The 26,417-nt window shown below is 57.7% G+C and overlaps 1 protein-coding gene across 1 annotated transcript in view; it reads right to left on the bottom strand.

The window, feature by feature from the left end:
- Positions 1-1,070: 1,070 nt before the first annotated feature.
- The window catches only part of COL17A1 (collagen type XVII alpha 1 chain), a 45,737-nt gene continuing 20,390 nt past the window's right edge, over positions 1,071-26,417 (bottom strand). The window contains exons 17-56 of the mRNA XM_040623981.1: positions 25,429-25,569; positions 24,512-24,739; positions 24,172-24,201; positions 23,962-23,988; positions 22,565-22,591; positions 22,402-22,464; positions 21,517-21,621; positions 20,528-20,590; positions 19,866-19,901; positions 19,302-19,355; positions 19,025-19,060; positions 18,508-18,543; positions 17,745-17,807; positions 16,738-16,773; positions 16,402-16,473; positions 15,683-15,709; positions 14,711-14,746; positions 12,938-12,973; positions 12,620-12,700; positions 11,515-11,550; positions 10,917-10,994; positions 9,976-10,029; positions 9,596-9,649; positions 8,911-8,961; positions 8,551-8,577; positions 8,252-8,284; positions 8,100-8,165; positions 7,753-7,803; positions 7,124-7,249; positions 6,209-6,346; positions 5,655-5,714; positions 5,216-5,320; positions 4,830-4,919; positions 4,616-4,726; positions 4,053-4,199; positions 3,451-3,810; positions 2,895-3,032; positions 2,584-2,646; positions 2,343-2,423; positions 1,071-1,983 (exon numbers count right to left, since the gene is read on the bottom strand). Coding sequence (XP_040479915.1) covers positions 1,931-1,983; positions 2,343-2,423; positions 2,584-2,646; positions 2,895-3,032; positions 3,451-3,810; positions 4,053-4,199; positions 4,616-4,726; positions 4,830-4,919; positions 5,216-5,320; positions 5,655-5,714; positions 6,209-6,346; positions 7,124-7,249; positions 7,753-7,803; positions 8,100-8,165; positions 8,252-8,284; positions 8,551-8,577; positions 8,911-8,961; positions 9,596-9,649; positions 9,976-10,029; positions 10,917-10,994; positions 11,515-11,550; positions 12,620-12,700; positions 12,938-12,973; positions 14,711-14,746; positions 15,683-15,709; positions 16,402-16,473; positions 16,738-16,773; positions 17,745-17,807; positions 18,508-18,543; positions 19,025-19,060; positions 19,302-19,355; positions 19,866-19,901; positions 20,528-20,590; positions 21,517-21,621; positions 22,402-22,464; positions 22,565-22,591; positions 23,962-23,988; positions 24,172-24,201; positions 24,512-24,739; positions 25,429-25,569 — 3,119 coding nt within the window. The 3' untranslated portion in view covers positions 1,071-1,930. The remainder of the gene's footprint in view (positions 1,984-2,342; positions 2,424-2,583; positions 2,647-2,894; positions 3,033-3,450; positions 3,811-4,052; positions 4,200-4,615; positions 4,727-4,829; positions 4,920-5,215; positions 5,321-5,654; positions 5,715-6,208; positions 6,347-7,123; positions 7,250-7,752; positions 7,804-8,099; positions 8,166-8,251; positions 8,285-8,550; positions 8,578-8,910; positions 8,962-9,595; positions 9,650-9,975; positions 10,030-10,916; positions 10,995-11,514; positions 11,551-12,619; positions 12,701-12,937; positions 12,974-14,710; positions 14,747-15,682; positions 15,710-16,401; positions 16,474-16,737; positions 16,774-17,744; positions 17,808-18,507; positions 18,544-19,024; positions 19,061-19,301; positions 19,356-19,865; positions 19,902-20,527; positions 20,591-21,516; positions 21,622-22,401; positions 22,465-22,564; positions 22,592-23,961; positions 23,989-24,171; positions 24,202-24,511; positions 24,740-25,428; positions 25,570-26,417) is intronic.

The raw sequence follows: 26,417 nt of genomic DNA, 5'->3' as shown, positions 1-26,417 counted from the left end.
TTCATTACATAGTAAAAGGTTGGAAATTCTGAAGGCTTTATGAACTCATTTTTTTAGAATTCCCACGATGATTCCCAGCAGGTAGCTGTCAGGTTGTGAGAAGGGCGGCTGGCAGACCACACAGAATGTTCGGTGTCTCACGGTGCGGCCGCTAGCAGTTGTTCAGTGCACAACTAAATGGTATGTGTTTTCCCGGGATAATATGTGAGGTACTCAGGAGAGACCACATGGAAAGTAAATGATCCAGACTTGTAGAAGGTAGACATAGAGATGTGATTCATTTTAATCCCATTTTTAATGATCCAGCAGAGGAGAGTGACAGCTGGTAACATTTCACAAGTTGGCCAAGTATAGCCTTCTCTGAAGCTGAGGGATTTTACTCTGCATTTCTATGGGGCATTTGATATTTGTGCATTTTTCCTTTTAGGAGTTTGGTCTTCCATACATTGTTATGTGCGCCCTACAATCATAACTCTCTTGTTCCAGCATAAATCACTGCATTAATTGCAAATAATCTTGTTGCTCATCTGTTGTATATGTGTTTATTTCAAATAATTTATGTTCAGGGAAAACCTTCAGATGCTTTGTAATCCGTCCATGTTGAGTTAGTAGTTGAATAAGGTCTGCCTTTAAAATCTCAATGATTAAACAAAATGCCAGAGTCTGTGTTCCAAACACAACTAGTTTTGCATTCTTGTGTTTGTAGTAGAGTTCATAATATAGGGTTGACCCTAAACTTTTTTCCCCTATATCTTTCCCCTTCCTTCTTTTTCATTCTTATTCCTTGTCTCCATTTTTCATTCTTGTCTCTGTCTCCCTCTCCCTGTCTTTTCTCACCTATGTCTCTGTTCCTTTCTCCTTTTCTTTCCTTTTTTCATTTTTATTCCCTTTTTCATTCCCTTCTGTTTCCTTTTCTTTCCTTCTCCCTCTGTTTCTCTCTGCCCTCCCCCTGCATCCCCCATTTCTCTTTTCTACTTTGTCTCCCTCCCCCTTCCTCCCCTTCTCTTTTTCATTCTTTCTCTCACTATCTTTCTCTCACTTTGGTTAGATAGATCACACTAAACATAATATTAAGAAAAAAAACTTTAATTGGCATTTTGCAATTGAAATGACTTTTCATCTAACAGACCACATACGTGTTTTAGGTACTGCAAAGTGCTTAAAACCAACTGTGCCCAGTGCCCCGTGCCATTTCCCAGTATCGAGTTTTCTATTTTCCCTCCTTCCCAACTGCCCTTCTTCTCCCCCTTGCTGTGGTCTAGTTCAGTAGAACCCCTCTCTAAATGCTAGCATACCCCTGTAGAAACAGACCATAGCTACAATCAGCCAGACTTTCTAAGCAAGTGGGAATAGGATATATGGTGAGAAATGACTATTAGAAACCCTGTCACCACCTTCAGGGGAAGTGAATTTCTTAATTTTTTCAGTTGCAAGAGTTGCTTCTTAGCCAAGTCCTTTCTATGACTAGAGAATGCAGAACAAACAGGGAGGAAGGAGCAGACAGCGCAGCCTTACAGTGATCACCAGAACACACCCTATCCCCGTCTTCCCTTTTCTGGCTCATTCTTAGGCAAAGCTCAAACACTCCTAAGCCAACTTGTATGGAACTGGCTTTCCTGGGTTGGGGCTGGAGCTAAGAGCTGAAGCAGCCGAGGGGCTCAGGGCGAGCTAGCAGAGCTGCCAGTCGTGTCCTGCAGCTGCAGCTGCCGCAGCGTCGCCCTGTGGAGCGGGTCAGGTTGTGTAGCTTCGGCTGGATGATACATCTGTAGAGAGACTGTTCCAGACTAAAACAGGTGTTCCGTTTCACTGTGTGGCTGTGCTGTCTTGGTAGGAAGTGAGCTTCCAGCTTCCTTCTGCCCTCTGGGAGAGATTTTGACAGGAGCACGGTAAGCCGTTGCAAGAACTGGTGCCAGAGGCTGTTCCTCCACACTCATGGCTTGAGGGCGATGCTTCTCTTTCTCCGCCCCACATAGACTTGGTCACCTGAAGTTAGAAGAGGAGGAGGAAGTTAAGTATCTTGTGGCCGGTGGGCCTTCAGCTTGGGCAATTACATAGCAACTGTGACAACTGCAAAATGGGCCTGAAAGATGAACTTTTGTAAGACTATTTAAATTGTTTACCCTGTTTCATCACAGAGTGGTTCTCTTTTCCTGCTGGCATTGGCAGTCTCTTTCCTTTCTCCCTAGCTGTTCATTTCATTGTTATGCAAATGATGTCGATGGCAGCATCTGCCTTTAGTAATTGGCATTTGCCTTAATTTTTCAGGCTCGCTCTGGAACAAATTGCCTACTACTGCGAGCATCAGCCTCCCAGCCCTGCAAAAACTGGCAGCCAAGGCTTACCTTTGTCTCCTTTTTCTCCTTTGTGCCCTCGAGGGCCGGGTGGACCAGGCCGACCTGGTGGTCCTGTGGGGCCCCTCTCACCTGGGAGGACAGAGAGGGCTGTGCTCAGTCCAGTGAGCGTGGGGCCTGGAGGGGCTGCACACACAGGTTTCTAGACACCACTGGCAAGGGGGGGGTGCTTTCCAGCAAGAGGGGGTTGGTTACACAAGATCCTGGTGGCTGTTTCCCTGCCACCACTTACCTTTGGGTCCTGGGGTGCCCACCTCTCCTTTCTGCCCAGGGGGGCCTGGAATGGCTCCATAAGCTGCAGGGGGAGAAGACTGGCCTCAGACAAGAGGTCACTCTGGAGCTTGGGAGGTAAAGGGATTTGTTCAGAGAAGCACAGGAAGGAAGTGGTGGAGTTAGAACCCAAAGTAAACAGAGTTCAGAATTTATCAGATTTTCAGCCTCTCAAGTGTTGATAACCCGAGGTTTTTTGGGAGACTTGTATCTCCCATGTGATACTGTGCAGCAAAGTAAGTGTCAGAAAAGTGGCCAGAGAGCTGCCCTTACTTCGGAAAAAGTCCATGAGGTCCTCAGTCACGTTGCTGTAGGCAGAGAAGACCTTGCTGATGCCGGGGGGGCCCTGGGGCCCTGGCCTGCCTGGTGGGCCCTGGACAGTGTAGGCCATCCCTTGCAGCAGGCCCTGACCTGGAAAGCACCCGAGTGTGGGCTGAGGCAGCAGAGTCCCTCAGCCCCCTCTTCCCAGGAGAACAGAGCCCTCGGATTGCCAGACAATCCGTCTCTATACAGATGTATAGGAGAAGCCCTGCTGGCTTCTTTTGTTGACCTCTCCCCACCCCACCCCCCATCACTGATGGGCCTGGGGCCTCTGCTGCTCTGGCCTTACAGCCCCATCCTGACTGGGGCTCCTGAACTAAGCTGGCTGTGAATTGGGTCTGGGCCTCTTGCCTTCAGTCCCCACCCATCTGATTGTAGAAGCCTGTCCCCGCAGCCTAGGCATTCCGAAAATGAGAGGGTGAGTTTCTGGAGCCTATGATTTGAGCTGCTCACAGACTCCCTGCCTCCAGCCTCCCCACAGCACCAAGGCCTAAGGGTCAGGACTTACGCTGCAAGCTCTCAGACACCCGAACAGCCAGCTCGTTGTAGTCTAGACCTCCGGCAAAGCCAGCCCCGAACGATCCACCTTCACCACCGTACATGCCACCTTCTGCTGCTCCCCCGTAGCCTCGGCCCAGGCCCGTGTCCAGGCCAAAGGCCCCCCCTTCACCAAGGGAGCCTCCACTGGATCCTCCAATGCCCATGGAAGAGCTATAGGAGGAGTCCCGACTGACCGACGCGCTGTGAGAGGAGGACCTGCTGCCCCGGCTGTAGGAGCCGTCCATGGACACGAGGCGGCTGTCCCCGGGCGGCCCCTGGGGCCCTGGAGGGCCTGGTGGGCCCACAATGAAGCTCCGCACATCTGGGCCTGCAGGAAGGAGGATGCGTTAGTTGGGGCTCAGGTCTGGGGACAGAGAAAGGGAGTTAAGAGGCCTCTCCCAGGGTCTCATGGCCCCAAAGCAGGATGCAAACCTCAAGGCACTTGCACAGGAGGAGGAAGAACCTGGGCTCTCCCCGCTAGTGGGGCTCATGCATTTGGCCTCCCTGGTTCCTTCAAGCACCAGCTGCCCTCTTGCAGGGAGGAGCAAGGTCTGGGAAGGGGGCACCTACTTGTGAGGTAGCTGATCAGTTCACTCCGGAAGCTGTCGCTGTTTTCGGCTGCATAGGTTGCTAGAGCTCCCGAGATACCCGGAGGCCCTCGAGGGCCTGGAGGACCAGGAGGGCCCGGAGGGCCGGGGATAGAGGACACGCCTGCAGCTGAGTGGGAGGCCAGAGAAAGAAAGGTCAGGGATGGCCCCGCTCGGAAGGCTGAGTTCCCAGCCTGCGTTCAGGGGTGCAGCTCCTCTTGGAAAGAAGGAGAAGAGGGAATACTGGGGGCCCAGCTCCTGGCATCAGCAGAGAGCCACCGCTCAGACCTGCACTCCCACTGCCAGTTCGGAGCCTCACTCAGCCCAGATACCATCCCCCCCCAACTCTCCTGCCAAACGCTCACACACTGTTTGTGACTTCTCTAAGGGCTGCACTTGGGAGCACAGTCCCCCTGTCATAGCTGAAAGCACCGCTAAAGCAAGGGTGTTGCTCTCCAGGGCCCAGCCCTGTATGTGCCTCAGAAGGACTAGGTGACTGGTCCAATAGTGTAACTCTCCATGGCTGCCCTCCTCCCTGTGCCTTACTGTGCAGGTAGGAAGAGAGGTCCTCCACGCTGATGCTGGACCACACGTTGCCAGGGATCCCTGGGGGCCCAGGCGGACCTGGGGGCCCAATGATGCCTCTGTATTCAGACCCTGAGACACGAGAGAAGAGCACGGAGTCAGTGGGGGGTCTGGGCCAAGGGCCTCTGCCTTCCACCCCAAGCCACGTGGACGGATGTCCCCCGACCAGCCTTACCCTGAAGCAAGGAGAGGAGCTCCTCGTAGGATGTTCCTGGCAAGCCAGGGGGTCCCGGGGGGCCAGGAAGCCCAATGCTGATTCCAGAGCCTGTGGAACAAAACCCCAAGTTGTGAGAGATTCACATTGCCTATGTGTATGCAAGCTGTGTGTGCACTCGCTACAGGCCAGTGCCCCAGACACCACTGGCTTCCCTGGCCAGGCTCGGCGGCCTGCTCTGGGGCCGCAGGTGTGAATGGCTCTGAACACAGCTCGCTCCCTCTGGGCTGGGTGCCACATGGCAGGGGAGCAGCGGCCAGTGCAGGCAAGTTCAGCCCCCACCCCCTCCTCCGGGGCCCTGCTGACCACCTGCCTGCAGCGAGCAGGCCAGGAGGGCAGACACTCACTGGACATGTAGCTGAGAATGCGACTGCTCAGCTCCGCGTAGTCCAAAGACTGGAGGGACCAATCTCCAATCACATACTGACGCAGGTACTGTCTCACGTCATCCCCTGCGAGGAAGGCATGCGCTGGCGTGGGCCCACCCAGGCCCCAGGCCCCAGGCCTCCCGCACCACCACGCGGCCATAGCTAGGCCTGCCCCCACGGGCTGGCCCCAGTTCTGGGTTCTCAGCCCCCAGAGGGAATGAGCAAGCTTCCAGGTACCCGACAAGGCGCCTGCCTGGTCACCTGGCACTGGGGACGGGGAGATCTGCCCCCTTTCCAGTGAGTACAGACTCAAGTGGCTGGGAGTGAGGAGGGGCGCCTCCTCACTGCAGCCCCCACGGGGCTCAGATGGGAGGCCGTGCCTCTGGAGCCCACCCTCCAGCCCACCACAGGCACTCACGCTTCAGCACAGCCACGATGTCCTCAGAAGAGATGGAGGAGCTGATGCTGTACCCCGAGGCTGTTGGGAAGGAAAGCTTGTGTTACCTGCTTGGCAGGACGGAAGCAACACCCCGCCTGCTGCAGGCCCACCAGAACCTGCCAGCCAGCCGTTCTGTTTGCGGAAATGAACGGACGGGGGCGTCAGGAGGCTATTGTGAATGTGTGGGAAAAAAAAATCAAAGGTGGTTTTGTTTTTATGTGTTTGGTAAGAAATGCAGTTGGTTTTCCAGAGTGTGCTTTAGCCTAATTCCTGCCGGATCCCGCCAATCTCGTTCCCTTTTCACACCCTTAGCACACATCTGTCAGTCGCAAGAAGGCTCACTGAGCACAGCTCTGCAGTACGGCCTCCACTCTTAGTCTGAGCAACCCCTTCTTCAAGCCAGATCCCAGGGGCCGGAGAGCCATGAATTCAGAACTGAGCTCCACATCCAGAAGGGCAAAGTGAGTGAGGGTGCTCTGGAACGAAGTGACCGTGGGAGGAAGCGGTCAGTACAGGGCTGGGGAGAGGCTTACTCTGTAAGTAGCTCCCGACGCGGCTTGCCAGCTCTGAGTAGTCGAAAGTCTCCCCTGCGATGGTGGTGACAGGCCCTGGGGGACCGGGTGGTCCAGGGGGACCCTGAACTCCAGAGAGATAGGACCGAATGCTGTCGCCTGCCAACAAAGAAAGCCAAGTCAAGCCTGTCCCCAAGAGGGCATGTCCTCCCCACAGCGATGACCTGAAGCACTTGACGAGATGCCTTCCCCACCACATACATGGCCCAAGACAGGGCCAGCATGGAGCCTAGACTCCTGGTTACAGAGAAACTGAGGCCAAGGCCTGTGCCAGGTCAGGTGCTACTTGAAGACTGAGGACCAACAAGGCTCTAGTCAGCCACCCATTTGACAAAGCTCTGTGCCCACATTCTTGGAAATCACACTCTCACATGCATGGGGAGTACAGGGATGAGGTAGGGCGTGTAACTTGTGTGAAAGTGCGTGGCTTTGTGCAGGCACGCGCGTGCGTGCAAGTGTGTGTGTGGGTGGGTGAGGACCAACCTGCGAGAAGGTGCGTGTTAGGGGAGCACATGGACATGCAGTCCTGGCTCCAGGAGTGGATTTCTGATCTAGCCTGGCCTATGCACTGCTGTCCCCTGCCACATGCACGTGCATGCACGCACATATGCACACACACATGCACACTCAAGCACACCCCTCCGGCCCTGCTCGCCGCCTCCGGCTCCCACCCACTCCCAGAGCCTCCCCCACCGCCCCGCACTGGTACAGGCAATGGGATCGGTCATGTTTATTTACATAAGGAGGAGGAGACTGGAGGCTTCCTGAAATAGTCGAGCTCCAGAAAGCACTGGAGATGCCCCAGCCAGAGCAGACACACAGACGCGTACGCACACACACACGCACACACACATGCACTCAGACCCCGGTACTCACTCTGCATGTACTCAGAGATGTACTGCTGGATCTCACGGCCAGAGCTGCTGATGGAGCCTGGAGGGCCTGGGGGGCCTGGGGGGCCTGGGGGGCCCGGCATGAACATGGTGCTCGATGATGATCCCCCTGCAGGAAGGAAAGCCTTCTGAGTCTACTAGGAAAAGCTCACCCGAGGGTCAAAGAAGGGCCCAGACACTGCTTCCACAGCCTGAGGTCTTTCTTAGTGGGAGAAAGATGATGGTGGCAAAGAGGAGGGTCCCTCCAAAAACAAAGGAAGGGAATGCCTGTAGCAGCCGCTGTCTGAACGGGGCTCAGAGTTGAGTTTGGCCAGGCAAGACCCTCCCTTCAGCAACCTGCTCATCACCCCAGAGGCTCCCTCACCTCTGCACGCCCCCGGCTCCCAGGTCTGTCCTGTTCATCATTTCGCATCATTACCCACCTTTACTGTGCAGGGTCCTTCCCTCCCACCCCCACCAACTTAGAACCATCGTAAAGGCAGCACCGAGGCCTAACACGTGGAGAAGCGACCTGATCAACACTGAATTGTGGGTGGGTGGGCGGGGGGATGAACGAATCTGTGTCTTTGCTTGAATTAGGGGAGAACAACTTTGGTCACCTTTGGTTCTTACCTTGAGAAAGACCACCACGAATGCCAGGAGTCCCTGGGACTCCAGGATCACCTGGAATCCAAAATGAGAAGCTCTGTTGGCATCACCTCCTCCAGGAACCCTTCCCTGGTTAAGCCCAGCCATGTTTACCCGCATGTGACTCAACAGTGGTCCCATGTCTCTGTTTCTGCACTGCTGCCACGAGCTCCATTCAGGCAGAAGGTGTCCTCACATCCCCATCCCGCTCTCCCTCCAGCCTCTCCTTCCTCCTGAGCCTTTAGCCCAAGCACTGCTGCCTTCTATTCAGACTCTGGGAGTCATTCTTGCCCTCAGGCCTCACTGCCTTCTTGGCTGCTCCCCTCACTGACCTTTGTCCCCTTTGGGTCCCTGGGGGCCAGGTGGTCCCTGCAGGTTGAGTCCGAGAGAACTGGAACCTGGAAGCCAACAGCGCGCAGCGGGTGAGCCAGGGCTGAGGGGCTCTGGCCAGAGCCGGCAGTGGGGGCGGGGGCTCAGCACTTACCTGAGGCTGAGAACCCCGGGAGGCCTTGCTCGCCTGAGGGACACACCCGAGAGGGGTCAGTCAGCGCGTGCTCCTCCTCCTCCCCCCCCCCCGGCCCGGCCCTCACCCCACCTTCCCTCCAAGGCTCCCACCCTAGAGCTGCCATGGCGCATGCGCGCACACATTCCCAACCATTCGGATACCCACGCCGGTCTACCCCCGCTCATTCGGACAAAACGCATTCACAGGAAACTCAAGGCGCTGGAAGGTCAGCTTTGCCTCCCCCACCCCCATTTTGTTTGATGCCAGCTCTACTGTACCTTGGGGTCCTCGGGGGCCTGGGGGGCCTGAGGGAAGCAGACAGACAGTTGTGAGATGCTGACCTGCTAGGTGCCAGGCTTCACGGGGCCCGGAGGGGAAGGACGGGGCTCCCGTGCTGCAGCAGACACGGGGCACACGGTTCCTCACCCCTCTCAGGCCAGCAGGCCAGCGCAGAGGCGGGGACTCCTCCTGGAGCTTCTGGCCACTGTGCCCCCCGCCCCAGCTCCAGACTGCCGAGCCCGATGGGATAGGGCAGGAGGACACACAAACGCCCCAGTTCCTCCAGCCTCGTCCAGACCCTCCCGGCCCCTTGACCAAGCAGGGGCACACAGGCTTCTGTGTCCTCAGGCATTACTCACCTGGGTCTCCCTTGGGGCCTGGGGGGCCAGGGGGGCCAGAGAAGAAGGTCTCTGCAGAGGAGAAAGTTTTGAGTGTGGGCACTGTGGCCTCTGAGAGCAGCACCTGGCACGAAGCCTGGCACACTGCCAATGCTCCATCCACACTTGCCGGATGGGCAGATAAAGGGATGGATGGAGAGCTGGAAGGCTGGATAGAAATATAAATGAGAGAGAAAACCAGCAAATGGAAGGATGGATAAATAGATGGGTGGGTGGATTTTCCATGAGGGACAAGTTCTGGGCTAATGTTTGCTTAAAGTTATTTCTATATGTTTCTGTGTTGTACTGTCAACATTTATCCCCTTTCATATGTGTGTCCTGGCCACCTATCAGACCCGGGCTTCCCCAAGACAGAAACCAGGTCCCCAGTTACAAACCAGTCAGCCCAGGAGCTCCCCAAGCTCAGAACAGATTCCCTCCCCCTGACTAAGTGAGAAGGGGCTATCCAGGTGGCTGGGCTGCTGTGGTTTCCTGTTCTACCTGCAGAACTCCCATTCTGTGGAGTTTATGCAAACACACTGTGCTGGAAGGTCCGAAGGAGGAAGCATGGTGAGCAGGTCAGGAAGACCACATGCCTGTGACCACAGCATGTTCTGCAGCTAGGGCTGAGGTGGAGAACAGGTGGGACTTGACTCTGTAACTTTACCTGAGTTGGTCAGGAAAGATCCCGGTGGGCCTGGTGGGCCTGGCAGGCCTTCTCCTAGATAAAAGAACCACCAAGACTGTGTAAACCCAAGATATGGGCCAGGACCCCTCTGCCCGGGAGAAGTGGCAGGGCTGCTCTTTCCGAAAAGCCAGGCCTGGGCTCTGGGTGCCATGGTCTTGTGTCTCTCACCGGGGAGCTCAGCTCTCACCTGCTGGGCCTCGGGGCCCTGGCGGGCCTGGAATGGGAGGTCCCGCAGAAGAGAGCAAGAGGCCAAGCTGAACTCGGGGAGCTGACCTGCCCTGTGATCAGGAGCTCGGCTTCCTCACTATGTGCCCTGTCTCCCACAATTCCCACCTTCCGATGATCCCTGAATTGCTCACCTGGAGGCCCAGGTGGTCCAGGTGGGCCTGGGGGACCTCGTAAATCAAGACCTTCTGTGGAGGGAAAAAGACAGAATTAAGCAGAAACTCTCAAAGGCTGTTCTCTGCCAGCCTTGGCCCTCAAATGATCATCAGTGCCGGGCACCCTGGGCTGCACTCACACCCCAGAGGCCAGCTCGGGGTCATGGCACAGGGCCCTCCGAGACCCCCTCTGCTAAGGGTGCTCTTTGCTCACAGACGAGGCCAGGCAGGGCTGCAGGCAAACTCCCGGATAGCTAAGTACTTGGCTTTGGTGTCAGCCGAAGTTCAACCCCTGCTCTGCCCCTTCCAGCTGGTGACTTTGGGCACGTTCTTGCTCTTTCGGCCTCTGTTGGCTCTTCTCTAAACCAGAGGCATTAAGACCTATGTCACAGGAGCACTGTGCAGACCCAGGGAGGCCCCAGGACACACGTCTAGCACACAGTGACTGTCGGACCAGGGCTGGCTGGGGTTTTGCTATTCAGGTGTCTAAGCGGAAGGCCCCGTGGCATGTCTGCATGGGCTCCTCAAGGACTCTGGGAACAGGAGAACCCAGGACTCACCCTCCCAGGCCAGGCCTGTGGCTGAGAACCCATGGACCCTGCTCACTGCTCCGAGTGGGGGATGCAGGACTCCTGCCAGCCATTCTCTAGCGCCTGGCTCACTTCAGAGGCCCCACCAGCCCCCCTAGAATCCCAAGAACCTCGGACAGCTGCCCCAGCCCAGTGACTCACCCCCCGGAGCCGACAAAAGCCCTGCTGTTGCTGTGAGACTAGCATTGCCTTTCAGCGCCTCTCACATCCCCACTCACAGTGGGGCCCAGGATGACGCACTGGCACAGCCGCTACGGGCCCCCAGCGCACCGCCACCCGTCCCACTCCCGCCCGGCGTCACCTCGCCCCGGAGAACACAGGGGCACTCACGGGCGGAGAGGACCTCAGAGATGGAGCTGCTGCTGCCCATGAATGATTCTCCAGCAAGTCCTCGCTCCCCGCGTGGGCCTGTGTGAAGGACATGGGGTCAGGTGGGCACCGTCTGCAGCGACCCTGCCCTGCTTTCCTTCCAGAGGGCCCGGAGCCGCGCAGGGACGTGGGCCCGGCCAGAGAGCCAGCTGTCAACATTCCCGTTTGCAGCCCCAAACGCCCGGGAGCAACTGGACCAACTTTTCCTAAGCCGGTTTTTTGGCGTTTGAATAAATCACTGGACAGCGGCACAGTGATCGGGGTCTGGTCATAAGAGGCGTGGCACCCATGCAATAGCCAAGCTTGACCCTGACCAGGGGGCCACAGAACCTTGGCTCCCTGTCCGGAGGACCACTACCTTCTCAGAAACACAGGAAGGAGAGGGGTTTCCCCTTGCAGTTGAGGCCCTGCGAGGCCCTTGGTGAAGCACCGGGTCACCCCCTCTCCTCCCCCAAATGCAGGTCTGTCACCTCATTAAAGATGGGGTCCCAAGTCCAGCCTGGGAAGGAAGCCTTCCCCGCTGAGCCCACAGTCCTACATTCTGAAAGGACGGACATACCTTGCTGTCCAGGGAGACCAGCTGGACCCACAGGACCTGGAGATGGAGTCAGGAAGAAAAAGCTTTACCACAGCTCTAGGGTCACAGTTCTAGAAAGAACTGAAGAAAGGGCAGGTGTCCGGGGACACACAGAGCTTCCTCCCAGGGCGTGGAACAGTGGCCCAAAAAGGTCAGCTTGCTTACTTGAGAGCAACAAGCAATTTGAGGCCAGCCCCGTGGTCCGTCCCATGAGAGTTCCTCTCCCGAACCCCGAGGCTCTGCCCCCGTGGTTAGGGACTTCTCAGCACCCTCCCCTCACTGGAGCAGCGGGACAGAAGAAGAATCCACGCTTGTGTTGGCGGTATGAAGTCATCTGTTTCATTTACATGTAAAATTTTTTAAATTAAAAAAATGGGGCGCCCGGCTGGCTCCGTCGGAAGAGCATGTGACTCTTGATCTCGGGGTCGTGAGTTCCAGCCCCACGTTAGGTGTAGCGATTATTTAAAAAACAAAGCAAAACAAACAAACAAAAATACTTTAAAAAATAGGTATAATAAAATCACAGGTACTTTGGAAAAATAGAAAAATGTATCACCTATAATCCTATAACTGTAAGCATTTCGTTTTCCTTACGGCATGTTTTCTCCTCATCTTGTAAAAATACAGGCGCGGCCTCAGAGGACACACGCTCCAGCATCGTGCGCTTCTCAACAGCTCGACGCCTTTGTGACTTTGCAGCGATCTCGCTGTGGTTGGACAATGTGGAGACGGTTTCTCCGAACGGATTCCTAGCATTTTTGTTGCCCTTAATGCATTTTATCAAGTTGTTTTCCAAAACGTGACAAACTGAAGTCACACACAGGTTCCAGGGGTGGAAGGTTCTGGGCCGAATTCTGCCTCTGCTGCTGCTGCTCGGCCGAGTGACCACAGGTGAGTCATGCACCTGCCTGAGCCTCCACGGGGGCTTTAGGGGCCTGGGGTACCTGCTGGGGTGTGACAGCCGCTCACTAGGCTGGGCCGGAAGGGACTCCTTACTCTTCCTGGGGTTCCTCCCTGGGGTTCAGGATTTGAGCAAACACGGCTGTCCTTAAATGCAACCTCAGAGTAAAGCAAGAAAATGACTGACCTGGGGCACCTGGAGGGCCCGGTGGTCCCATGGCTCCAGGAGGCCCCGGGGGGCCCGGGACAGTGATCGTCGATGACCCTTCTGAAAACAAAGCATGGGAACAGGGACCTTCACTCTTCTCGCTCAGAGGCACTGGGACCCAGGCCAGGCTGTGGGTGGGTCAGGCTGGTGCCACCTGCCCGCGTGCCCTCTGCCCCGAGAGCCCCCCCTGCTGCCAGAAGCACCGACTGGCACTGCCTGAGGGTGCCCAGGCAGAGCCAGGGCACATGTCCAGGACACGAGAGAGACAGAGGACGACCCCCTCCTGGGCCTGCCTACCTGAGGTCATGATCCTGCCTGGAGCTCCGGGTTCACCTGGGAGAGGAGGAAACGGGAACAGTTATTCTCAGATCAGTCAGCGGCTCCATAAATCATTCCCAAGGCTTCCCGTGGAGTTTGAGAGCCGCTCCTGCGCCTTGACCCTGGGGCTAAAGGCACTGTAATGAACCGCGGGGGAGCACGCAGGGGGAGCACGCAGGGGTCCTGCGGCCGCATCTGGCTTCCCGGCCCCCTTCGGCTCTTGGAGGCAGCCCGCACTCTGCGGAGGGGCTTCCTCTGAGGAGGAGGGAGAGTCTCCCTTTCCACCAGGCTGGAAGGACGCTGACCGGGAGTCCTCCCCACTCCCACGCTGGGCCTCTCAGGCTCTGCCTCAGATGGAAGAGCCCGAGAGGCCGAAGGACAGAGGCGCAGAGCCTGGGAGGTAGAGCCTGGTCCTCAGAGTGCCCCCAGGCTGCTATTTCCTGGGACCGTCGTGGAGGTTGTGCATAGTAGAAAGGGGGACAGGCTGGGAAGTGGGGGAGAGCCCGAGCTGCACAGAGATTGACAGAGCTCCTTCCTGCCTCTGAGAGGGTCGAAAATGCAAATGTGGGTGGGAGACTTTCAGCAAAGGAGAGGGCAGCCTCTGTGTGCTATCCACCATCCCCTGGGGTCAGGGTCAAAAGGAGAAAGCACTGGTGTTTGCTCTGTTGGGACACACCCCAGTGTTAGCGGAAACGTCCACCTCCGGTGCACAGTGGGGGGGGGGGGGGGGGACTGAAATCCCTCTTGGACAGGAAGTCACAGGCCCTAGAAGGACAGCGTGTCTGGTATCCTCAGGGATCCCCAAACCTAGGAGTCTCTTCCTAAAGGTGCTGTCAATCCATGAAGAGATCTAGAGCCCCCAAGGCCTGTCTGCCTGGGATGTAGGAGCTCACTTGTTATTGTTTTGGAATTACATTTATTTGTTCCAAAAGAACTCCCTGGCTCAACTAGTCATTGGGAACAGTTTCTGGAAAGTAGTCATTTCATTCCGAGGGTCTCCCCAAGATGATAGTGACTGCTCACGACAGCACAGATCCACGCAATGTCAGTGTTCGGGAACGCGGAGTCACAGGGACAGGAGAAAGACTGTCCCTGAGCACTGTTGCCCCCTGGCCTGGCTCGGGGTTGGTATCTAGGGTTGCAGGACCGGACAGTGGCGGAGGAGCGGAGCAGGATGAGCATGTCCCCTGCATGTAGGGGTACCACACTGGCCCTGGTCGGACCCTTGCAGGGAACTTCCCCCTCTGGGAACTCACACTTTGGCCTCTGACGGCCATCGAGGTGCTCCTCCCCACCTGCGTCAGAGCCCCCGCTAGAAAAGGTCGTGGGGTGTGCAGGCACACGGAAGCCTGCGTGAATGGGGAGGCCCTGTCCCAGGGAAGGGTCATGCTGTGGGGGACCAAGCCCAAGCCTGAACAGGGACGTTTTAGAGGCAAGCCAGGAGGTGGAAACGCTCTGAGAGGCAGCACCCGTCCAGATCCTCCTCCACCCATGCCTGGAGACATCTGGTACCAGGCAAGGCTAAGGACCACAGAGGGCAGGAGGTGTGGGGGCGGGGCAGGGCTCGCGGATTCAGGGCTCAGTGGATCAGCAAATCCCTGGCTCCCCTGCTTCACTGCCCTCTGCTGAAACCACTAGGTGCCACTGTTGATCCACACTCCGGCCAGACAGGGGCTCCCTCCCGCCCCTCTCCCCCCTCCAGCAAAGATGGCTAGTAGAAAGGAAGAATATCTGAATTGGAAAGTCACTTACCTTTGACTCCTGGGCGGCCGGGGCTACCAGGAAGTCCTGATGAGATTAAAACAAGTCACTGCGTGAGCTGATGAAGGGCGAGCAATTCCAGAGCTCGTCCCGGGAGCAGCCCCCAGGGCCCAGTGACTTCCACGGAGCCACCTGGCTTTGCCTTCTGCTTTAGCCCCGGGGGCCCCTCGGGGAGCACTTGCTCTCAGCCCTTCTCCCTCTCGGGGAAGTGGGGCAACCGCTGGGCTTGAGGGAGGAAGAGGCCCATGGACACGGCTTTGGGGGATCCCAGTCGGTCTGGGTTATGAGCCCCCCCCCATAGCCTGCAGAGCAGCCACGGTCCCCACGCTCCCCAGCAGCGGAGGGGAGTGGGGGCTGGGCTGCTTCTGCCCGCCTTGTCTTTGTCTGCTGAGCTCTACCAGGGAGCATCTGAAGGAGGCCCCGTGCACTCAGCTTCTGGGGGGAGACCTGCTGCTTGCTTTCATTTCACATCTTTATCTAATTTCCCTTAGAAGTTGGGGCCGGGCGCGGTGACAACTTCTCAAATCCAAATGGGTAAACCCCAGTGCAAATGGAGGACAGACTCTGCCTCTGAGCCTGGCCCAGGGAGACTGGGCCCTTGCCAGAGGGGAGCCCCCTTCCTGCCCCGCCAGCGGGAGAGGAGGCCTCTGTGGGGCCAGTGCAATCCCTGTGCTTGGAGCTTCTTCTTGGGGCTCCTGCACCCCGGACCAGGCAGGCAGAACCAGCACATGATTTAACTTCGGTTCTCCATGCTAGCTTTCTAGATTGTTCTGTGTGTATTTTTCCTTCCTAAGGCGTTTCAGTGTTTCTTAAGACTCGCAGTGAAAGAACCTGAACCAATTTGTGTGGGGGCGGGGCGGGTAGGGCAGGGAGGGCAGGAAACTCTAAGGTGACTGGAGAAAAAGCTGGAAGCAGGAAGCCGGGCAGGTGTCATTTGGAGTTGGGAGGGACTGGATGACTCACCCTGAGGTCCTTGGGGTCCTGTTAGACCTATGGGAAAGAACATGATAGAGACACAGAGAGAGAGAGAGAGGTGTGAAGGGCTAAGGAGCCACACCCTTGGCCGAGGGAGGACAGACTCCAGGGTCTTCCCAACACCGGACAAAGAGTTCTTTGGACTTTGCAGTGACATGACCACTGCTCCGTCAGGCGATGGTTCTTAGCCTGCTTGGGGGTCACACCCTTCGGCATCTAAGAGCCAGGAACCCAGCATGCCCATACACCATGGATCCCCAATGCTGCCTCCTCCTGTGACTTGTGGCTCTTGTTCCTGTTGGGCCTTGAGTGGAAACCCTAACAATGGTCTCTCTTCTCAGACTGAGGGGTATTTGGTGGGGGTCCAGGGATGGCCAGAGGGGAGAAGGCCAGAGGGGAAGCATTCAGAGGAGCAAGGTATATAGAAATGGCCTTGGACTCTGCGGTTTTTGAGGTTCCTTGCTCCTTTCTAGAACTCCTTGTTTTCTGTTAATCTGTTCATTGTCAATCTCTCTCCTCCAAATCGCCAGAGTTGGTGACTCAGAGGGGTCGGGACCCGCGGTCACTGTGCACGGCCCAAGTCAGCCGCTGTGCCGGCGGAGACGCCGGAGGAAAACGGGATAAGGCACACGCACTGGCGTGTCCACACAGGCACATGCACACCCACACACACTCACGGCGGTGGCTCCCTCTTCCCGCTCTGTTACCTGGCTTTCCTGGGTCTCCAGAAGGCCCTTGCGGGCCGCGGGTTCCCGGCATCCCCATCAGACCTTGTTCCCCTAGAGAGAGCATGACCAACATAGAAAGGTTTTCCTTTTAGGAAAGCTGAACAGCCAGCACATCTGAGCCTCTGGTTTCTTGGGGTTTTACTAAGTAACTTGCTGGCAGGTGGAAAGGGGAAGGGGAGTAAGACCTGGGCCTTGCAGGGTCCATGTGATGCATGCCCTGCCGGTGTTGTGATTCAGGGGACTGGGTACTGCCTGCTGGGACGTGGGCAGGGCAGGCCCAGCAGCGAGTGTGAGGAGAGCAGGGCAGTGACCCACCTCTTGGACCTTGGTGTCCATCGGGGCCAGCGGGTCCTAGGAAAACAACCACAGCTCAACAGTTACCCCAGGAGCAACTTCTGGGCCTGCCTCCCTCGAACGCCCTGCAGCCCCTCGGCAGGCTGTCTCCCAGGTGGGAGCCCGTGTGGCCCCTCCCCCAGCCGCCAACCATGGAAGCAGCCCTGTCTTTGGGACCCCCCCTCTGGATGCCACTTTCTCGCTGGCCTCTTCCCCTCAACCAGGAATTGTGTCTTTTCCTGCAGAGGATTAACAGGTCGGCAACCCCCCACTGCCTCCCCAGGGCCTAGTGTGTGACTCTGTGCCCACCAGACACTTAGTACGTGTCTGCTTCCTTCGCTCGAGGTCCTGGGAGTCGAGGTCCTCCAAGTTCTCCTCTCCTCTGCTCTGGGCATTACAAGAAACTCTGTCCGAAGGGGCGTCCTCCTGAGACCATGTCTCTTTCTCCCCACCCCCACCTTTGTCTTTCTTCACTCATGTTGTCTCCACATGGAATTTTCCAAACTGACCACGATGAAATCTTCCTCACTAAGGCCATATGGAACGCCCCCTCCTTCACCCCTCTAGTTGGAAGGAATCTCTCTCCGCTGTGTCCTCAGAGCACTCTGTACCTTTCAGGGCACCTGTCACCCTATACGAGCTTTATCTCCCCTTGTGGGAGGTAAAGCACCAGACTTGCCCCACACGGCGTCCTGTGTACGTTCAGAGCTTCCCCGCGCTGTTCAACGAACAAGGACGTGAACACACCACACCCCCCCTGGTGGGGCTTAGACCCTTTGCGACTTGGTGCTACGTGCTCAGCCCTTGGCGGGTCCGTGGCCAGCTTCCACGTCCCGGTGACAAGCACCGCGCTGAGCGTCAGCGAAGGCTGACACGCTGGATCTGGCTGACACCAGCTCTGGAGCACAAGGGCGGGCCTGGAACACGACGGCTTCCGAAGGACTGGCAGGGGGGCAGACCCAGCGCACCTGCTCCTTTGAGACACTCACCTACTGCTCCTTTAGCTCCGGGCTCACCCACAGCACCAGGCAAGCCTCTCATGCCCGGCTCACCTGTGAAGGAAACGGGCTAGCTGCCTGGAGGCCTCCAAGATACGCGTGTTTGACACTGACTGGACGCTCCTCCCTCCCGTCCACCCCCAAGACTGGCACCTGCCCAGCCAGGGAGCTTGAGGTGACAGAGGCTGGGGACACAGCTCTGCTTAGCGGCGACGGTCAGGGTCCCGGGGCGGCGGGTGCGGACGGGCCGAGAGCCGGGCCGGGGCTGAAGGGGCACGCGGCTGACTGTTCCCCCCGGCACCGCACGCCTCCCCTTGTAGCCCAAGCGCCCTTGCTCCGGGTTCCGTTTCCGGTCGTTCAAGTGGGCAGGCGGTTAAGGGGGTGAGAGGCTCACAGGAGCCCGAACGCTCTGCTCCTTCGGGGGGGGCTTCACTTTCCCAACTGGATTCCCCCAAATAATCCAAGACAATCAGACTCCCTCTTCGGTTCCAAACATTTGCCGTCTGGACTATATGTACGTTTTGATGCTGCTTCCCAGTCCCTTCACTGCTTTATCTTGTTTTTTTTTGTTTTTCGTTTGGTTTGGTTTGGTTTTGGGGTTTTTTTGTTTGTTTGTTTTGGATTACAAGTTTTCTGGAGACTTTTTAGACAGAAATTCTGTCTCACACTTCTGTATTTCTTTCCACCTCTAGGGCCCAGTGAATTTACAAGATAGTCTTTAACCGATCACAGCAGATGCCCATGCAGGACTGACCTGTGAGGCCTCGGGGTCCTTTCTCTCCCTGGTCACCTGAAACAAACACGGGCAGGGCAGGGGGGCAGGAAGCATCAGTCAGGAGCCAGGAAAATCCCCTCAATCAGCGAGAGGGACCCCCGACGTCCGATAGTTGTCACTGTGCCCGCAAGCCGCGGTCAGAAGGATGTTGGCGAGAACTGGGTGAGAGCTGGTGAAGCCGAGGAGCACGCCTGCCCTCCCCCAGGGTCACCCACAGACTGACCCCAGCCCCTCCTGTCACTCAAGTGGGCGCCACGGGTGCAAGGAGCGCCAGGCTAGAGGGGATAGGCCTCCACACTGTGTCCTGGCCCCCCTGCGGACCACCCGACCATAGCGCTGTGACATGGCTGCTTTGTTTCCCTCTTCCTGAGTGTCCCGAGGTGGGAGGCTGCGCTAGAATAAGCTCTCAGACACACCCCAGACTCGGAGGCAGGGGTCCTAGCTGGGTTCCTAGGAGTCAGGCAATGATGGGGATGTCTGAGCAGCAGCAACGTACCTTTGGGTCCTGGTGACCCCAGAGGGCCTTTGTCACCTGAAAAGGTAATAGACAACTCTGTGTGAAGAGCCCAGGGCGGGGGGAGGGGACGACCAAGAAAGGGCAGTGTCTGTGTGTGGAGACAGGCTCTCCTGCCATCCTGACCCCTCCTCCCCACGCTCACGTACCTGTCAGCCCACAACCACCAGACCCTCCCTGCCCCCCAGACCTCCTCCTATAAGCGAGAGGCATCTACAGGGTGCCACCCCCTTCCCCCCAAGCCCTCTCCCAAGCTTACCTTTGATACCAGGGAGTCCAACTTCACCTCGGAGCCCTTGGGGACCTATAGGGCCTGCAAGCAAAGGAAGCCACGCGGGCAGATGGGCGGCCGGGGCGGAGGGGCGTGTGCAGGGGCACACACAGGTGCACACACACCCTGGGGCAAAGTCAAGGGCTGCTCTCCGCAGACGCCTCCCCACGTCCCTGCTCCCTCATCCAGGGCCAGCTCCTTGCCCACGTTAACCAGGCCCGGAGGTAAGGTAAGGTAAGGTGGGCTGCAGCTCCAGGTTCCCACGGCAGCAGAGGGGCTCTGGCCCCCAGGGAGGTGGCGGCGTGGGGACTCTGCTCAGGGGCAGGACAGGGACTGCGTGCTGCTGAAGCTGCCAGAGCCAGGTCGGAATGGCTCTCACTGGAGCCACTGGGAACCTGAGCTCAGCTTCAGGGGACGCACGGACAGACGGGACTTTTGGGTCTCTCGAAGGCTCACTTTATAACTACTTCTTGCTTTAAAAAGGTTTTTCCCTTTGGCATCCCTTTCTTTTCCCCGGAAATATATTTCCATTTATATAAGCAGCACACTGACCTGGGAGACCCCGTGGGCCAGGAGAACCGCTGGAACCTGAGAAGGACGACAAGACAACCACCATCAGGGGCAAGGCACAAACCAGGACATCCAGCCCCGCAGTGCAGGGCAGGCGTGGGGCTCACTTCCCGCTGACCCCTAGTCAGTGGGTCTGAGGGAGACCCCAGTGCAAAGTTCGCCTTAGGGAGGCAGCTGCAGCTGGTGGGATCGAGAGTCCCCTGCTCCTTCCAGGTCAGAGTGAAATATCCGGGCCCAGCGGCAGCAGGGAGGAGAGTTGGCCAGATGGGTGTCAAGCTGAGAAGGCCCCATTTGCCCTGAGTTGTCCAGACATGTTGCTTTTGAATAAGTGCTTCTGGGTGCGAGTCAGGTGAGGAACTTGTCTGACTGTGGACATCCTGACCCATCCACCCACTTAGGGACCACATAACAGGGCCACTGAAGAGAGATGGACACATGGTCCCAAATGTCCATGAAGCCAAAAATACAGCCCCAGTCCTGACCTGCAGGGACTCCTTTGTGGGGGAACACTCTCTGGGCCCACGGTCCCTGCACAGGCCTGGGGCAGTAGCTCAGGGCTGCTGGGATCCCAGTGCCTGGACCTCTGGGAGCCATCCTGGTCCTGGACGTGACAAATCTGGGTTCTGTCCTGGCACCCGACTTACCTTTGGGACCCACAGAACCTGGGACGCCGGGTGGGCCCTGAACACCGGGTTCACCAGCAGCCCCTGGGGAGAAAGGAGAGGCCCCCTCAGTTTGGTTGCCCACCCAGGTGGGCAGTGTCATTTGGTAGGGACACCTCCCAGCCTGCTGGTGGTCTCTGATCCATCTGACACCCCCTTGAGGCCACGAATCTGCACACACCTTCAGTTTCTGCCCTGCCTCTGTGCTCCAGGAGGCCTGGAGCCTGGCAGGGGCTCAGTATTGGTCGCCTGGTTGAACAATATTTTTAAGGGAAAGTGAAGCTAAAAATAAAGCTTCTTGCTCCTGATCTTTTGGCATTTTGAGCATTTCTGGTGTCTGTGCTCAGTTTCCCCTGATAGAAGCAGACTCGTGGTTAAGAATCTAATTGTAGGGGCACCTGGGTGGCTCAGTCGTTAAGCGTCTGCCTTTGGCTCAGGGCATGATCCCGGCGTTCTGGGATCGAGCCCCACATCAGGCTCCTCCTCTGGGAGCCTGCTTCTTCCTCTCCCACTCCCCCTGCTTGTGTTCCCTCTCTCGCTGGCTGTCTCTATCTCTGTCTAATAAATAAATAAAATCTTAAAAAAAAAAAAAAGAATCTAATTGTAAAATGTTCCCCACCTCCTCCAGGGCTGGGCCTGTGTCTCCTTCCCTGCCTAGTTCCAGCCATGAGAGGTTCGAGGCCCCATGCCCTTCTCAGCCTTCAGCCCAGCCCTGCTCTGCCCTGAGCGCTTCACCTCAGCCCTGTCGCAGGGCTGCCCTCCTGGGAAGACCCTTTCTCCCCATGACCATGTGACCACATTCTTCGTGGATTCCGAGCACTGCAGGGTTCTTAGCTTCACACCCGAACCCACAGCCCAGCCCACAGCCCTTGGTTAAAGCAGGGTTTTTGCAGGGCCCGCCACAGAGCCCAGCTTGAGGCAGGTGCTCAGCAAAGGCGAGTGAAAGGAGAGAGGAAGGAAGAGCCTCTTACCTCTGTCTCCTTTCTCTCCAAACCCAGGAGGCCCTGGCTCACCGCGAGGTCCCATGGGACCTTCTCGCCCTCTCTGGCCCATGGGTCCCTCCATGCCCGGCTCTCCTAAAGGAAGGAACAGTCACCTCAGAGTTAGGGCCCTGTGCCATGGCTCAGGGCTCCATCGGCAGCATCCCACCAGCAGAACGCCTGCCTGGAGCCTCCACACCGATCTCCCCGGCTCCTCCCCTTAACCTCATAGCCCGGCTCTACCCAGAAGCTAGAAAGACCCTTAGGAAATGCAAATGGACCACAACCCCCTTCTGCCCCAAACTTGCAAATGGTTTCTTAACTCATTGGGAGGAAAAGCTGAAGTGTTACCACAGCCTCCAAGGCCCCACATGATCAAGAGGCCCACGGCGCCTCCACCCGGACACTCGGGCTTCTGGTGGGCTCCGGCCAGGCCTCCCCTCCTCCCCCTCACTGCTCCTTGACCACGGTGCACCCTCGCCCCAGAGCCTGGGGCCACTCCCTCCACTTGGAGTGTCCCCCCCCCCATTTCCACGCCCTGGCTCCCTCACTCCCTTCAAGTCTGTTCAAAGGGCACCTTCTCGGTGAGGCCTTCCCTGACAGCCTCATTCAGCTCTACCCCCTCGGGGCTCCCAGCGCCCTGCCTGGCTCTGTCTTTCCCGGTTCACGATCCACGTCCCACCCTGCTCTGTGCTTCACTTATTTGTCATGTCTGTGGGCTTTCTCCCCAACCCAAAGATGAGCGTGGGTTTCTGGTTTGTTCGCCAATGTCTCCCCAGCTCCTGAAACAGAGCCTGGCACACAGCAGGCACTTAAAAAACATCTACTGAATCAATGAATGAATAAGGCAACGCAAGAATGGACAGAGGTTCTTACCCACACTGCCTTTTTGTCCCTTTGGTCCTTCCGGACCCGGGTGGCCCAAGAGCCCAGGGATGCCTGTGGAGATACAAGAATACCTCAGCCCTGTTTTCCCCCAGAACCAGGAGCCAGGGCCAAGCCGCCCGCGACACCAGCAACGCCATCAGAGGTTACACACCTGGAGTCCCAGGGAGACCGCGGTCACCTGTGGGGACAGAGAGAAAAGCAAGAAGTCAGAGGACTCGGGCCTGCTACCTCCAAGAGCCACCGGTAGGACTCAGGTAGGATTGCCGAATTTAGTAAATATGCAGGATGCACGTGAACACTGAGTACATTTGTCACCTGTTTAATGCAATATCTACATCGTGAAAAATTATTTATCTGCAACTCAAATTTAACGTCATGTGTTTTAGGGCAACCAGAGAGTCAGGGACTCTAGGACCAACCGCCCTCATGGCCAGCACGGTCAGGAGGGCAGTGCGGCCTGCAAGCTGGAGGCTTTGGGAAGGGGGCGCATGCAGTGACCCAGGAAGAGAAGTGGAAGGCCATCAGGTGGAGGAACCCCCATTCCTGCACTGGGCTCTCTTGGGAAAGGAGGTAAAGGGAAGGGGATGGAGGGCCAGCCCTGTCATCTTGGTTCTCAGAATGGACTATGCACGCTGGCCTCAGAACCACCCGGTGATCAAGACCCTAGACTCCTGGCGGCACCCACAGCTGCCGAATCAGAGGTTCTGGGAGCGGGGCCCAGCATCTTCTGGCCGTTCTCCTATACACTGACGTTTGTGAGCCCCACTCAGCTAGATCAAGGGGTGCTGCTGTGTCACTGGGATCGGAAACCTCTTCCGCCCACGGGCCTGTCCCACTGGTTGTCAAACCACGTTGCTGAGGAAATAGATACATTTCCTATGGCGTGTGAATGTGTGTCACACAGGTCAGCGCACGACTGTTCCCCAACTAACGCTGTGGGGCCTTTTCCTGTGACTGTGTCCTGCTTCCCTGCTACACTGGCCTCTCCCCGAAGGCGGGTGGTGTTGCCCCTACTGGATTCCCCAACAGGAGCCCTGTTTCCGACTGCCGGGGGTCACCTCCAGCCTCCCCCAGCTAAGACCCCTGGGAGCAGACTGCTCACCTGCAGTGGTGGTTCCTGACCTGGGTCATCCCCTCCCCTGGGCGCGGAGGGATCCAATCCCAGAGGATTGGATTCCTGGCATCTGGGATTGGATCCCTGGCAGGGCCCAGAAATCTGTATTTCTAGAAAGCTCCCTAAGGACTGTGTAGAGTAGCAGGCCCTTGGGCTGTCCTTTGGAGCTGAGGGAGATGCACACCCTTGGTGCATTCCGAGTCCTTGTTAGGGAAGTCCCGAGACCCCTGAGGAGGGACGAGGGACAGTGCTGCCCCAGAGACATAGAGCACTGCTCTGTCACCAAACCCCTGACTCCAAAAGCCCAAGGTCTGCGGGTCCTACACGTGGAGCGTTGGCCAGGAAGACAGGGTGTGCGGGAATCCGACCCTAGCCAATTGCCTTAAACCAACCCTTCCTAATATTTCAGGGCAAAATCGCCACATTTGATTTACCTTTAGGGCCTTGACTTCCCATGTCACCTAAAATCAGAAAGATACAAAAACTGTGAGATGGGGTGAGAACCCCAGGGCCATTCTCAACCGTCCTGACAGATATGGTAAGATCTTTCCACTGCTCATCCTTCCATTTGGAAAATTTCCACCCAGAAACCCCAGTGCAAGGGCAGGAAAGAGACTAGGATCAGGGCTCAGTCTATCCAGTACCTTTCGGGCCGGGGCTTCCTCGGAGATTTCCTACAAGGGAAGGTACACCTGGAGTTAGCGGCACATCTTGTGTGGGCCACACCCGTGCACACACGTGCACACACACAGACACACACGAGGGGGACTGCCGTGCTACCGGGGAAGAAATGGAGGCGGGCACTAGCACCCGGACTCTAAGGTGGGCTAGCTGTGTGACCTGGTGCCGTTCTCCTAGACCAGCCTCAGTGTTCCCCGCAGTCAGATGGGATGGCAATGCCCGTCCCCCTCCCCACTCCCGGGCGGGACCCAACCAGGAGCGAGGAGCGTGGGAGGCCGGGGCTCTGCCCTGCGCCGCGCTCACCGCTTTCTTGTTCTGCCATCAGCCTGTCCCTCACGAACAGCCAGAGTTCCTCCTGACTGTGGCCGTGGCCGTCCAGCCCCAGCTTCCCCGCGCCTGCTCCTGCGCCGGGCGCGGCACCCTGCAGCCGGTCCTTGCTGGCGCGCTCCACCGTGTCCTTGTAAAGCAGCACGCCGCCCCGGCTCTGCTCCAGCGCGGCCACCCGCGCCTTCAGCGCCCGCACTTCCTCCGCTGCAACGGGATCAGCCGGGCCAGGCACGCTCCGCCTGGGACTCTAGGGACATCTTGCTGGAATCCGTCCAGAGGGCACCTGTCCCAATGACTGCTGGAGAAACCTGGCCTGGGAGTCAGCCTTCATGTGCGGTTGGGACAGGCCACGCAGAGACCCACACGGCGGGGGTGGGAAAGGTGAAGAGCCAAGGGGCTACAAGAAGGCCCGGCCCAGGGGCGCCTGGGTGGCACAGCGGTTAAGCGTCTGCCTTTGGCTCAGGGCATGATCCCGGCGTTATGGGATCGAGCCCCACATCAGGCTCCTCCGCTATGAGCCTGCTTCTTCCTCTCCCACTCACCCTGTTTGTGTTCCCTCTCTCGCTGGCTGTCTCTATCTCTTGTTGAATAAATAAATAAAATCTTTAAAAAAAAAAAAAAAAGAAGGCCTGGCCTGGTCAGCAAGGGCAGCCAAATGCTTGCCTAGCAGGCTGTTCAGGGGCAGTGGGCCGGACTGGGAGCCACACCAGGACCCCAGCTCGGCCGCCCAGCAGCCTTGGGACTCCGGCCAGGTGCCTCTGGAGCCTCAGTTTGCTCATCTGCAGTAACAAGGGGTCTGCACCCATCCTCTCTGATCCCTCCCTCCTTCACACTCGGGATGTGCGGACTGCACAGGCAGTGGGGCCTGTCGCCCAGCCCCCGCGGTCACGTACCCAGAGCGATGAGGCCAAAGAGCAGCCCCAGGAGCAGCAGCCAGGTGAGCAGCAGGCCCAGCAGCCACTTCCACCAGCTGCAGCAGGAGCCGCAGGGGCACCAGGCCGGCGCTGCCCCCCACGGGCCCCCGCCGTCGCCGCCTACACCGCCAACGCCCCGGTGCTTGTAGTTGTGGATTTCTGTGGACGACAGAGGAAGGGTAAGGGGAATGCAGCAGGCTCGTGCCTCTTTGCTCCAAATTCTCTGGCTTTTGGGGACTTCCCAGGGGCCTGAGTGAATGCTGGTTGGGCAGCAGCGCCATGGAGGAGGAGACTGGCTCCCAGGGGAACACGGGGCCCTGGCTGGCGAAGAGCACGTGCTGACCATCCGGGTGTGCGCCCGCAGGGGTCCCTTCACCTCGGCTTCCTTCCTTGTAAGATGGGGTTAAAAGCCTGCCTCCTCCTCAGGACGTTGTTGAAGGAGGGAAGGCACGGAAGGTGGTTAGCACAGGACGCAGCTCAGAGTTTAAAAAGCGGGATAACGACCACGGATTTGCTACAACCTCCTGCATCTGAGGATGGCCAAACCCACAGCGTTCCCACTGCTCCTTCTTTGTAATCCCTGCGGTGCCTGGAATTACACTCAGCACCTGGGGGGGGGGGACTTTTTTTTTTTTTTTTAAGTGAAAAGGGTTTTTAGTGTCTACAATGGACTGTGACCCTTGCCTGTTTCTCTCTCAAGACTGTGGAAGCAAGTGAGTTAAGAGTAAAGGGCTGGAGATGTGCGTGTGGTCTCAGCGGTGCTCTGAAGCCCAGGCAGGGGGTTCTGCGAGACACAACGGGGGCTCCTGGCCTGCTGGGAGACCCTGGGCCCTGGATGCCACCCCGAGCTGGCGCCTTCTGCAGGCCTGCTCCAGCCCTCAGCCTGCGCCCCCTGCCGCCTCTGCCGCCCTCCACCCTGCTGCCTTCAGGCCTTCAGGGGAAGGCGTGGCTGCAGGTGGGGGGGGGGG

This window comes from Ursus maritimus, unplaced genomic scaffold (assembly GCF_017311325.1).
Source record: "Ursus maritimus isolate PB19 unplaced genomic scaffold, ASM1731132v1 scaffold_7, whole genome shotgun sequence".
Lineage (NCBI taxonomy): Eukaryota > Metazoa > Chordata > Mammalia > Carnivora > Ursidae > Ursus > Ursus maritimus.
Note: the sequence above shows the minus strand (reverse complement) of the source record. Positions and strands in the feature narration are given on the sequence as shown.